At 39.2% G+C, this 13,597-nt stretch overlaps 1 protein-coding gene across 7 annotated transcripts in view; it reads left to right on the top strand.

The window, feature by feature from the left end:
* Positions 1 to 10,134, top strand: part of RPS6KA3 (ribosomal protein S6 kinase A3) — a 120,718-nt gene extending 110,584 nt beyond the window's left edge. For all 7 annotated transcript variants that reach the window (XM_045472442.1, XM_045472440.1, XM_045472444.1 and 4 more), the window contains 2 exons: positions 3,259 to 3,399; positions 4,695 to 10,134. In XM_045472442.1, coding sequence (XP_045328398.1) covers positions 3,259 to 3,399; positions 4,695 to 4,817 — 264 coding nt within the window. In that variant the 3' untranslated portion in view covers positions 4,818 to 10,134. The remainder of the gene's footprint in view (positions 1 to 3,258; positions 3,400 to 4,694) is intronic.
* Positions 10,135 to 13,597: the final 3,463 nt, after the last annotated feature.

Raw genomic sequence — 13,597 nt, 5'->3', positions numbered from 1 at the left:
CGCCCTGAAAAATTTCCTTGTTTAAGTTTATTCTGTGGTGGGGTAATTCTTATCCATGGAGTCTACCACAAATTGCCATGATCAATTGTGAGGCATATCAAGTAATGTCACCATATGAAGTATCAGAGCTTACCCACTGCCTGCTTTTTAAATAAATTCTAGAGATAACCTCACCTTGCTCTAATTTTGATAATTTCGTTCTCATTGACTTGCATGCCAGTATGCTGTTTTGGGCGAAAGAAAAAGAAAAGTGAGGATGAGATAAAAATGGGATCTAAGTCACAGCCTTTCTTATAAATGTTACATTATTACTAACGACTTTTGCTAATTTCTCCAGTTAAGACTTGAGTTTGTTGGGGCGCCTAAGCGGCTCAGTCACTTAAGCATCCGACTTCACTCATGTCATGATCTCATGATTGGTGAGTTTGAGCCCCGTGTTGGGCCCTGTGCTGACAGCTCAGAGCCTGGGGCCTGCTTCAGATTCCATGACTCCCTCTCTCTCTGCCCCTCCCCCGCTTGCGCTCTCCCACTCTCTATCAAAAATAAATAAACATAAAAAAAATTTTTTAAAAGACTTGAATTTGCAAGTATAATGTGATAATTGAATACCCACAATATTGGGAAGAAGGAGGGTTCTATCAATCTGATATGTCACCTCAAGAGTACATTGCACATGTGAATGTCATCAGTCATATGGGCCATATGTTTCATATGTGGCTTTGAGAAGAACAGGACCATTTACTGGGCATTTATGTGCCAAGAACTATGCTAGTACTTTTGCCTACATTATTTCATTCATTCCTCACTGACCTAATATTAGGGACTTTACTTGTAAGGTTTTGCAGTAGTTCAGGTCATGAATGATGAAGACCTACACTAGAGCAGTTGTAGCAGGATTTGAGCCAAATGGAAGAGAAATTTAGCAGGCAGAATAGATTCGGTGGTTAATTGGACATAAGAAGCAAGGGAGAAGCAGATAGCAAGCATGTAGTCCTTATTTCCACGTCAGGCAAACGAGCAGGGTAGTGGTGTCCCTTCACCAAGATATGGAATGCAAAAGTAGTTTTGAGAGGAGTGATGACTACAGATTTGGAAATTAAGAATTTGAAATGTGACTGTGATATATAATTAAGAGATGTGTGTCCATCAAGCACCTGGCTATATGGATGTAGATTTTAGGAAGAAGTAGAGGTCTTGGGTGGACTGTGGAGTTGGAAGTTGTCATCATCTGGAGTAGCTACAGCCATGAGCACAAAGGAGCTTATCTGAGCAGAGTGATGAGAGCTATGGAAGGAATTCAAGGGAGCCACCACCATTTAATGAGAAAGCTTAGGAGGAATAGCCATTGAAGGGTGACAGAACAGGAGGAAGAGAAGTGGTTCTCAGTGACTTGGCCCAAGTGCACTGCTTAATGCACAGGTCTGATTGAAGTTATAGTAGAGTTTTGTTGTGTCCCTCAGCAGTTTTGCAATCTTTTATGTACTTGAAGAACATTTTCGCACTTTAAGAATTTGGAAGGGGGGTTACTGGTTGTTTCACCTTTTATTTCTAATTCTGTTCAGTAACTTATTCCCACTCTTAGCTGTTAATGAAAACTAAAAACAAGAAACTGGTAGTATCTAATAGCAGAGGAATCCTTAGCATAACATCTCGATTCCCATTATCCAGTCAGCCACCGGGTTCTGTTGTTTCTTCTAAGTACCTCAGTTCCATCCATATTTCTCCATTTCTTATACTGCCCTGAAGCCATCAACTCTCACCGGTCTCACATTGGAGTCTCCAGGCTTGTACCCTGCAATCCATTTTCGTTCACATTTAGTGAGCATAATCTCTCTAAAGTACAAACGTGACTGTATTACTCCTTTGCTTTAAATGATTTCTTACCTCCGGAAAAAGTGCAACTTTGCTAATGTAGCTTACAAGGGCCTTCAGGGTCTGGTCCCTTCTCACCTTTATCACTTTATCTGCTGCCACGGTCTCCTTTGCAGATTTTGTTACAGCCACATTGCCGTTCCTTTCAGTTCCTTAACCGTGGCATGTTCTCCTGTCCCTGAGGGCTCTCCTCTAAATACACTTGGCTCTGCCTACTTGAATTGCTCTGTCCGCCCCCCCCCCCCCCCCCGCCTTCTTCTCTAATCTATCTCCTGCTCATCCTTCAGGTCTCACATTCCTCTAAGGAAGTCACTCCAAAGCCACAGCACCCTGTTCAGGTTAAGCATCTCTTTGTGTTCAACTGTACCTCTTTATTCATCCCATCCAAGAACTTACTGTTTGCTTTGTAATTGATTCTTTGTCTCTCCCTCACAGGGCTGAAAGCTTCATGAGGTTAGAGTTCATTTTATCTTATTCATTGCTAAATACCCAATGCCTAGCAGGATACCTGGCCTTCAGTGGATACTTAGTAGATACATTCAGAATGAAAAATCAAGTTGGAGATGGCTTTTATAAATCGTAACTGTGTTATTTTTGAAAGTATAAAACTAGCAATTATATGGATCTATACCTCAGCATAGGAAAGCATTTGGATAGATAGCATTTGTCTCTTGTTGAAGAATGGGATTCTGGGAGTTCTTCATGTTCTTTTGCTTCTCTGTAGTTCTTAATTTTTTTTTTTATAATGCCTATAAGTTGCTTATGAAGTGGGAAAAAATAAAAATAACTCCAATCTGGGACCCCTGGCTGGCTCAGTTGGTAGTTGGCTCAGTTGGCTCAGTTCTTGATCTCAGGGTCGTGAGTTCAAGCCCTGCATTGAACATGGATCCTATTTAAAGAAAAAAAAAAAACTCTAATCTTTTGTAGGGGGCATTTGGAGCCCTCTAATTAAATTTATATTATTGGGCAGTTACATTCTGTTTTTCATTATTACCAGCAGCACAAAAAAAGTCTGTAGCTAAAAATTACTTAGAAATAAACTTACAAAGGTATAGAAAAATCAGAATATCTAGATGAAAAAAAGAGCCAAAGTACTTCAAGATACATAAATGTGGTAAATTTACTCTTTGTAATGCACCAAAATTACTGTTAACTAAGGAAGAGAAAACAGAGACTTAGGTTTTTGCTTTTGTTTGTTTGTTTCTTTGTTGTTGTTTTTTTTTTAAGAAATTATCATGTTGACCAAATTGCTTTGAGCCCAAAGGTTAGGTACCAGGAAAAAATAGTGTCATAGAAGCTAAGGAAGAATGCTGACCAGTGTCAAGGGCTATAGAAAAACAAACAGAAAGATTTAAATTTGTCTTATTATTATTCTTCCCATCCCAGGACCTGGTGTCAAAGATGCTTCATGTGGACCCTCATCAGAGACTGACGGCTGCCCTCGTGCTCAGGCATCCTTGGATTGTCCACTGGGACCAACTGCCGCAATACCAACTAAATAGACAGGACGCGCCCCATCTAGTCAAGGTGAGTGTCCCTATTCAGGCACTCTTTTCCACATGTTCTGCAGAAGACTTTGAGCCGCCCTCTCCATGCCCGCACCACCTTTCCCTTTCCCTCATCCTGTTTCCATTTCTCGAATGGAGTTCCCTTATAGTGAGTGCTTTAGAAAAGAAAAAGTCGCGGTGCCTGGGTGGCTCAGTCGGTTGAGCGTCCGACTTCAGCTCAGGTCACAATCTCATGGTTTGTGAATTCGAGCCCCGCGTCGGGCTCTGTGCTGACAGCTCAGAGCCTGGAGCCTGTTTTGGATTCTGTGTCTTCTCCTCTCTCTGCCCCTCCCCTGCTCATGCTCTGTCTCTCTGTCTCTCAATAATAAATAAACGTTAAAAAAGAAAAGGAAAAGTCAAGACACACCAAAATATCACAATAAAACTGGCTTAAGGGGAGCCTGGGTGGCACAGTCGGTGAGTTCGAGCCCCACATCAGGCTCTGTGCTGACAGCTCAGAGCCTGGAGCCTGCTTTGGATTCTGTGTCCCCCTCTCTCTCTGCCCCTCCCCTGCTCGTGCTCTGTCTCTCTCTGTCTCAAAAATAAACAAAAACATTTTTTAAAAATTAAAAAAAAAAAAAACTAGTTTAAGAATGACTTCTGGGTTGCCTGGGTGGCTCAGTCAGTTAAGCGTCTGACTTCGGCTCAGGTCATGATCTCACGGTTCATGAATTCAAGCCCCGCGTCAGGCTCTGTGCTGACAGACAGCTCAGAGCCTGGAGCCTGCTTCGAATTCTGTGTCTCCCTCTCCTTCTGTCCCTCTCCTGCTTGTGCTCTGTCTCTGTCTCTCAAAAATAAAATAAATGTTAAAAAAAATCTTGAAAAAGAATGACTTCTGAATTTATTCAGATAAGCTTAGGCATGTCCTAATTTTTTTCTATACTTTACTTTCTTATGCAAAACCCAAAACAAACTTTAAGGTCACCAGTGGTGGCAAAATACAGGTTCCAAAGAGCATGCTTTGCTACCTCTCACATTAAAGGATTGCAAAGAAACAACAAGTTGAATAGTCCTGAGAAAAGTGAGGACTGCTTGTTATAAGACCATCCCTGTCCTTTCTCATCCATAATTTCAGGCACCCACATGTGCATCTTCAACTTTAGGTAAATCAGAGGGTTCGACCAGGGTGGTTGTTTTCATTATGAGTCCTATTAAATCTGTATAAATTTTCATATGAAGAAAATAGGGAGGGAGGGGGGAATCTCAATTTCATATTCTGTGTACATGTGACTACCCATTGTCGTTTGTGTTGTGACCTTTCTTTCCTGTTTTCAGGGTGCCATGGCAGCTACGTATTCTGCTTTAAACCGTAATCAGTCGCCGGTTTTGGAACCAGTAGGCCGTTCTACTCTTGCTCAGCGGAGAGGTATTAAAAAAATCACCTCCACAGCCCTGTGAAGTGACCTCAGTGAGATATTTGGTACCATGGTGTAAGCTGATAGCACAAGTTCTGGCGACAGGTAGCACATATCTGAGAGACACCTGCAAGCACACACTGTCCCAGCTGGTACCCATAATGCTGCTGCTCCTGCTGCTGCTCCTGCTTCCGTCTCTTCTCGCTTTAAATGATTGTTAGCAAGTTAGATTTTCCTGGAGCTTCGGATGAAATGAAAATGGAAACATGATGAAGACATATTCACTGAATCAACGAGAATAATGAACATATGAATACCACCTAAAAATACACTGAATAAAGTACTCTACACCATATAGCATTATTTTTATAGGAAATATTTCATGTCCCTGAAATATTCTTTGTTAGTTATAGGGATGGACAGTTTATGTTAAGCACTTAGCTTAAACAATCCGTTTCTATTAGCACTGTATCCCTTGTGCCATCCAACATTTTGTATGTTTTTGTAAACAGTTCATATACAGTACATTTCTGTACTGCTTTCTTTAATGTATACATGCTTTGTTTAACTTGGAATCTATTATTATTAATCAATTGACTATTAAATCTGGTTAAATAGTTCACCTGGATTAACAGTATTGTTGGACAGCCCTAAAAATGGCCAGATTGTGGAACAGCTGTTGAATGTAATACTTCCAAAATGTACATATCTTTCCCCACGTCTGTTTCACTGGTTCGTTCATTTGTTTGTTTCTTAAAGTCAGGTGCTTTGTCAGACTAACCTAGAAAGCTGTTATGGTAGAGAAAGTTATCACATGTGTGTGGCATGACATCAAGAGTACAACTATGAAGTTAGTCCATATACGTTGCAACTCCTTAGGGTTCTTTTTTCCTTAGTTGAGGAAGTAGTTCTTGCACTTTTAATCTTGAATAGTATCCATATTTAGTATTTGGCATATAATTTGGGATTTTGCCAGTATACATCAGGCCTTTAAGAGTTAAGGTGAAGAGATTGGCAAAGGAAAATTTAGCAACAGGTCATTCAAGTCCCATTGGATCTTTCATGTTTAAATAGATCAAGTTGCAGAATTTCGCTTATGAATAACAGGATACATGTTCTTGTATACCTGCAAGAAAAGTATGCTTTTTTTGGAAAAAAAGGTAAATCATAATGAGTTCTGTCCCATTACAATGCTCTATATTAAACACTAATTTGAATGTAATAAAGGCCACCAGCCTCTATATGAAATTGGATTTAAACTTTCTTATTCGAGGGAATAAAACATTCTTGATCAAACAATATCTGTTCTCACCTGAAATCATAGCTAAGGTAGGCTAAGTGAATGTTCACCATTGAGTGTTTTCTGAATTCCTTCTGATGATTTATAGCCCTATAATTTTTCCTTTAACTTCAGAACTGATCAGCTTTCATAGTGGTCACTGGGTCTGCTTCGATTACAGTATTCATTATCTACATCTAATCTGGGTAGTTTTCACAGTTTCATTTAATTAAGGAAACTTTTGTATCCATTATTACCTGTATTTTGGTCAAGCTATCTACCATACTTCAATTTATAATATGAAAAACATGAACAAGAAGAAAGTGATTTAGCTTAGCCTTATCAGAAATGTACCCAATGAATCGTAGTCATGTACTAAGCCATTTACATCAGAAGTTTTTTTTTCCTGCCTGAAGCTTTAAATCTTCTCTTGAAAGTACAAAGCCAAGAAAGCATACTTTAGTTAAATGTCTTGGAAGCCACTTATCATTTCTTAATTTGTCCTCTGTGCAACTAAAGAGAAAGGGAAAGTCTGTAACGTTAATTTTGCTTAAGTGACACAAAATGATTATCACATCGAAATCAAATGTAAGTTTATCTTCTAAATAAAAAACATATAGGAGGAAGGATATCAGAAGATCTAGTAGGAGAAAGTGTTGTTTTTTTTTTTAATTTTTGAGTATACAAATGCTAACTATCAAAAGCTGCTTCCCATTGCCTGGAAAGAAACCTTTTTTTTTTTTCTTTCTCTCTCTATTCAGTATTTCAAACTATGACCATCCCAAATTCTTGTCACTTTTAAAATGTTAATGTAACTCTGGACAGAAAAAAGATACACTTGCAAATTTTGGACACTGTTGCAATTCCATAATTGCTTAGGTGTTTTGTCCATCATAATCTTAGAACCAGAAGTAAATGTGTAAACCTTTATAAATTATCTAGTCCAGCTTTCTCATGTTGCATGTAAAGAACCTAAGACCCAAAGCAAAGACTTCTCGTTTGGTTTTTTACCCTCGTAACACCATGCTGCCTTCCCTTCATATTATCACCCAACCAGGAGCAGACTTGTTCAAATCATATATATATAGTTCTTAGGACATTTACTCTACTGGTATATGAATGCCAAATTGATTGCTCTCAAAGATATTGCCTTCTTTGCCTACTCCAGCTGCCAGTTTTATTGGAGAAAATCAAGTCATATGTTCACAAAAGTGAAGGCTTTTGCCTAAAATGCAGTTTATAACCTTAATTTATTTCATCTGTGGTCCTGGGTTTCCTATTGCCTTTGACTTAAAACAGGCAAGTTGGCCAACAATTGTGCTCTAAATGTAGTGCTTGCACCAGGTTTACCTTTTCATTAATTTCTGAGTCCACTTCTTCTGGGCCCTTCACCAGTTAGTTTTGCTGGTTACCAGGGCTTCTCCCAGAAAGGTTTAAGTTCAGTCTTAAAGATATTTCAGTGTGAAAGAAGGAACGAAACTATCAGGCCACTTTTACAACCCCCCTCTTACCTTATAATCCAAAATAATACCTAGAATTGAAGATTGCATTTAACTTTGCCAAGCACACGCTGAAAAATATGGATTACACTACCATGAGTTTTATATCTTCTCTTTCAAGTGATGATGTTAAATTAAGGTAAGTTTTGTCCTTTTAATTTTTTATGTAACTCATTTCAGCTCCTTCTAATTTATAGAGATGCCTTTTTCTAAGTACAATAATAGACCCTTCCTTAACTTTAACAGTTTTGATGCGGATTTGTTCATTCACATGCAACCCCAGAAATCCAAAAATGTAGTGATTTTGCCAATGCACAGAATCAAGATGCTGCAAGGTTAATGTGTGGGAAAAGCCATTTAGTGAGTGGTGTGATGTGTATGCAGTAGAGATTCACATTTCACATGCCCGGGGCTGCAAAGTATGGGTTTGAATCAACCGTTTCTCACCTAATTTTAAGAAGTCGTTGCTGTTGGGGCCAGGACACATTATGGGAGGTGGGGCTAGCCTGTTTGCTGTGCCCTGCACCCTCAGTACAGGAAAGACTTATAAGGGGAGTGGGGTGCAACGGCTTCATGAGTAGGCAGAATGGGTTGGGTTGGAAAGGGGCTGAGGGGTCCAGCCTGGGATGAGAGCAGAAAAGCATTCAAGATTTGGGAGCCTTGGTACAGATGTACTTAATTACTATGGAAGTCAGCAATATATATCTCAACATGGCTTTGAAATTCTCTGCTTGCTGGCCTTTATAAATGAACATTTTTCAGCTCGCTTTACCGTATTTTATAGAGAAAATTCTCATGGTAGTATCAAGTGTTTGTGAGATTTATGAAGGCATTAGGACAGATATCTCAGGAATGTGAAGGGTTAGAAAAGGTCTGTTTTCAGTGATTAACAAACGCAACGGGTTCCATGGTTGACCCGTGGTGCTTAAACCAAGAGGTTCCAATTCTAGTCCTAGAGTTCTGTCCCTCCAAAAGTTTCAACTCCTTGTGACTCACAAACTAGATGTATACTTTGAGTTTTAGTTAATTCACAGATAAGTTGACTTAACTCAGTATTTATATTTCAATTAGTGAAAATAGTCCTCTCTTCACCTCCAGATTGCTTATATCTTGCTGGTTTCCCCAAGTGACCATTGGTGGAGACCAATTAATGAAGGAATGAGATTTGCTTTCTTGCGACTGTGGTATTCTGCAGAGCCACGTTTAACCACTTTTTCTAGTGAAGAATCTACAGAATTATAGTACCTAAATATGGATGGCCAAGAAAAATTTGTATCTACAGTGTGCTTTATGTACTTCTGACACTGCTGTATTTTTTGTGGTCAGGTGACTTGTAACTGGTTCCAATGTGACTGAGTGTTCTCAAAGAATTCTGGTAATTAAGTCGACTTAATTTTCTTAAGCCTTGTATTACTATCAGTCTCACATTTACCACTTTGATTCTAGTCTTTTAACTGTTCATAACAGGGCATACCAAGGGTTGGGATGAGAGTCTACTTCCTACCTCTTAAGGCACTTTCCTCATTATTTTGCCATATAACCTTGAAGTGCATGATAAGCTGTTTAAATGTCCATGACTTCTCTCAGAGCAACTAGCAAAGTATACGACATTGAATAGAGACTAGTGGAAAGGAAAATTTAGAGACTAAATTCAGAGATGCAGACCTCAAGAAAACCTCTTGAGAGCATGTACCATTTGAATACAAAATATGTAAACGTATGTGAGAGGAGAAGTCTCTGTAATAGTCTAAGTAGATTAGTTCATTATCTAATGGAAGTGAAAATCTTTACTCCTATTATCACTATAGTACTGAATGAACTGTATACTGAGTTTTTCAAACAAGTATTTAAAGTAGAACTTTTAAATACAAAGCAAGGGCATAAGGATAAAGGTTTTGGTTTATGTTTCTCTAAGTGTAGTTTACCATCTAAAGCTTTATATATATATATATATATATATATATATATATATATATATATATATAAATAATTGCCATTCCTTAGCATCCTTATTAATTGTGGGTGATGAGGTTTTAATTCTTAAAATTATGTACATGTATTAGGTTTATCTTAACTCTTACCCTGAGCAAAAGGGAAGGTATACGCCTAAGGGTTGTAATTATTTTGCATTTCTGGCCTTGGGTGGGAATGGGGTGGGCATCTACTTAAACAGTTTTTAAAAAGAAAAAAAAATCACAAGTATTTTTCTACTATTATACATGATCTTACTTTATACTAGTTTCTCTCTAGTGAGGCATGCCAGAAGCCCAAGGTACCTTATCATGAGTTCCTATGTGTTGTACCTTTTATCGGTGGTCAAATCACATCAGATGCTTGGCACCTGCTGCCATAATTATGAAATGCTTGTAAAGGATTAAATATCACTGAATACTTTAAATTGTTTTACTTAAGAGTTTAATCTGGGAAGTTTTCAAATCATACTATTAATGTGTAATCTAAGCTCTTTCAGATGTATCCATGAATAATCCTGGAACAATATTGCTTGTATTCCTGTCACAGAACAGGTTTTGTAATCTTTAAAAGAAATGAAAATTTATATAATAAAGTTTCAAATAAATGCATGTATGTCATTTATCAGGTTATTTCAATTATATGATAATCCTTCATATTGCCAAATTCTATCCAAAGTATAGTATCAGTCCATATTGGACTGATAGAACTTAAAACAGGAATGTTTCTGAGTTAATAAGTGCAAAATAATTTTTGTATGCAAAGTCTTGGTTAGCCCAAAGAGTATCACATCAGACTCCTAAGTCATAGACCTTACCCAATACCAAACTTGAGTAATGATTCAAAGCATACAGAGTGATCACCAGGCACAGATGAAACAAGCTTTTCTTAGAAGTCCAAGATTATCAGACTGAGCTCCAAAATACTCTTTTTCTTTCTCATTATGGTGCATTTTGGATTCAGAGTTAAAGGACAAGTTTCCTTCTGAGCAATGTATGTGGAGACATTGCTTAAATCATTTGGTTTTGCAACATCTTTTTTTTAATTCCTAATTGCACAAATGGTGAGCCCCCATTCTCCAGCCAACCATGCTTCATAAATCCATAAATTCCAAGTTTTACAATGAGCCATCTCTATAGACCAAATGTATCTTACTAAAGGCATTTTAGAGATAAGGACTTTTCATTTTCTTTCTGCTAGTAAATATCATTGGCACATATAAAAGGAAATTTGATTGAGGCCATTGAATCCTGGTAGAGAGGGAATAGGTTATAGGCCTACAGTCAGCCCTTTCCTTCCCAGGTGACATTTTTAGTATTTTTTTTTTAATATTATGATGGTGCATTTATTAGTAGCTCAGGTTCCCATAACAAAATACCACAGACTGGGTAGCTTCAACAACAGAAATTTATTTTCTCACAGTTCTGGAGTCTGGAAGTCCAAGATCAAGGTGCCAACAGGGTTGAGTTCTCCGGAGGCCTCTTCTTGGCTTGCAAATGTCTATCCCCTTGCTGCCTCTTCACGTGGTCATCCCACTCCTGGTGTCTCTTCCTCTTATAGGCACACCAGTCATATTGCATCAAGGCCTCACCCTAACAGCCTCATTTTAACTCCGTTACCTCTTTAAAGAGCTTAACTCCAAGGTACAGGGGGTAAGGGCTTCAACATATGCATTTGGAGGAAGACATAGTAGAGCCCCAAACACAGTTTAGGGACTATCCACTTGGATTAATTTAGGGACTTAGGTTAAGATGGAGAGCTTCAAGGTCTACTTGGCATTATACAGAGGCAACATGGGAATGTTACTGTATTTGTTTTCTGCTGCTGTAAGAAATCACCACAAACATAGTGGCTTAAAACAATGCAAATTTATTATCTTCCAGTTCTGTAGGTCAGAAGTCAAATATGGGTCTCACTGGGCTAACACCAAGGTGTTGGACAGGCCAAATTCCTTTCCGGAGGCTCCAGGGGAGAATTGTTTCCTTGCCTTTTCCAGTTTTTTAAATTTTTTTTTTTCAACGTTTATTTATTTCTGGGACAGAGAGAGACAGAGCATGAACGGGGGAGGGGCAGAGAGAGAGGGAGACACAGAATCGGAAACAGGCTCCAGGCTCTGAACCATCAGCCCAGAGCCCGACGCGGGGCTCAAACTCACGGGCGCGAGATCGTGACCTGGCTGAAGTCGGACGCTTAACCGACTGCGCCACCCAGGCGCCCCACCTTTTCCAGTTTTTTAAGGCCACCTGCCTTCCTTGCCTTGTAGCCCCCTTCCTCCATCTTCAAAACTAGCAACAGTGGGTGGAGTCATCTTCACATGAATCTCTCTGACTCCTCTCTTCTGCCTTTTCTTCACTTTTTTTTATAAATTATTTTTTTTTCAACGTTTATTTATTTTTGGGACAGAGAGAGACAGAGCATGAACAGGGAAGGGGCAGAGAGAGAGGGAGACACAGAATCGGAAACAGGCTCCAGGCTCTGAGCCATCAGCCCAGAGCCCGACGCGGGGCTCGAACTCACGGACCGTGAGATCGTGACCTGGCTGAAGTCGGACGCTTAACCGACTGCGCCACCCAGGCGCCCCTTTTCTTCACTTTTAAGGACTCATGTGATTGACCCCCTCAGTTAATCCAGAATAATCTCCCCATCTCAAGGTCAACTGACTAGCAACATTAATTGCATCTGCAACCTTAATTCCTTTTACCATTGTAGGATAACATATTCAGTTTCCAGGGATCAGGACATGGAGATCTTTGGGGTCCATTAGCCAGCCTACCAAGGTTATCTAGAGAAACATGTGGCTCCTCAGAAAAGCCAGCATGGAGCAGCAGTTTTTGCCATGGTCACTCTTCTGCAGCTTTGTAGATCTGGAAATTTTGTTACTCCACCCTAAAATAATAGAATTGACTGACACTAGCAAAATTAGGTGAAGGAAGTGCAGGGTGCTATAGGGGTATATAGCAGAGTTGCCTAAGGATCAGGGCAGACCTTCTAAGAGAACAATGATTATGCTGCAACATAAAAGGGGAAGGAAGGGTAGAATGGAATGTACAGAGAGAGTAAGAGACAGTCAAGAAAATAAAAAGTTCTGTATGAATGGAATTTAAAACATAAGGAAGATATAAGGTTCAAGAGATAGGAGCCAAATCATTAGAAATAGTATGTTACAGGGGTGCCTGGATGGCTTAGTAGGTTAAATGTTAAGACTCTTGATTTTGGCTCAGATTATGATCTTGAGGTTCATGAGTTCGAGCCCCACATCAGGCTCTGTGCTGACAGCTCAGGGCCTGGATCCTGCTTCGGATTCTGTCTCCCTCTCTCTTTGCCCCTCGCCCACTCACAATATGTCTCTCTCTCTCTCTCTCAAAAATAAACATTAAAAAAATAGAAATAAATTTAAAAAAAAGAAATAATAAGTCATATTAAGGAATTTGAATTTTACACCTTTGGCTTCTCCCCACGACCCTACCCTGAATCCTAATTCTTTTTTTCCTCTACCAGGCTGAACCTCATTGCCCTATAGTTGGTCACGTGAATTTCTACCTCAGAAGCATACTGAACTTCCTTACATCCTTGCTTTTATACTGTACTTGAGCAGTAACTGGTATTGTTGGGAAAAAACATGCAGTTTTGCAAATTGCTACCACTGCAAGTTTATGTTTTCTGATCTCAACTAAGCTCTCAGTACCATTTGTCAATTCTTTCATTTCTCCTTGGTCAGATCCATTTTCCCAGTTCTTTTGTTTTTTAATTTTTTTTTACATTTATTTTTGAGAGACAGAGAGAGACAGAGCACAGGTGGGGGAGGGGCAGAGAGAGAAGGAGACACAGAATCCGAAGCAGGCTCCAGGCTCTGAGGTGTCAGCACAGAGCCCAACACGGGGCTCCATCTCACAAACTGTGAGATCATGACCTGAGCTGAAGTCAGACACTTAACTGACTGAGCCACCCAGGCACCCCCCAGTTCTTTTTTTTTTTTAAACAGCTTTATTGATATAATTAAATACCATAAGGTTCACCCATTTAAAGAGTATAATTTATTGTTTTTTAATATTTTTACAGAGTTGTGTAACCATT

The sequence above is a fragment of the Leopardus geoffroyi genome, chromosome X (assembly GCF_018350155.1).
Source record: "Leopardus geoffroyi isolate Oge1 chromosome X, O.geoffroyi_Oge1_pat1.0, whole genome shotgun sequence".
Taxonomy (NCBI): Eukaryota; Metazoa; Chordata; class Mammalia; order Carnivora; family Felidae; genus Leopardus; species Leopardus geoffroyi.
This window is presented reverse-complemented; position numbering and strand designations above follow the sequence as displayed.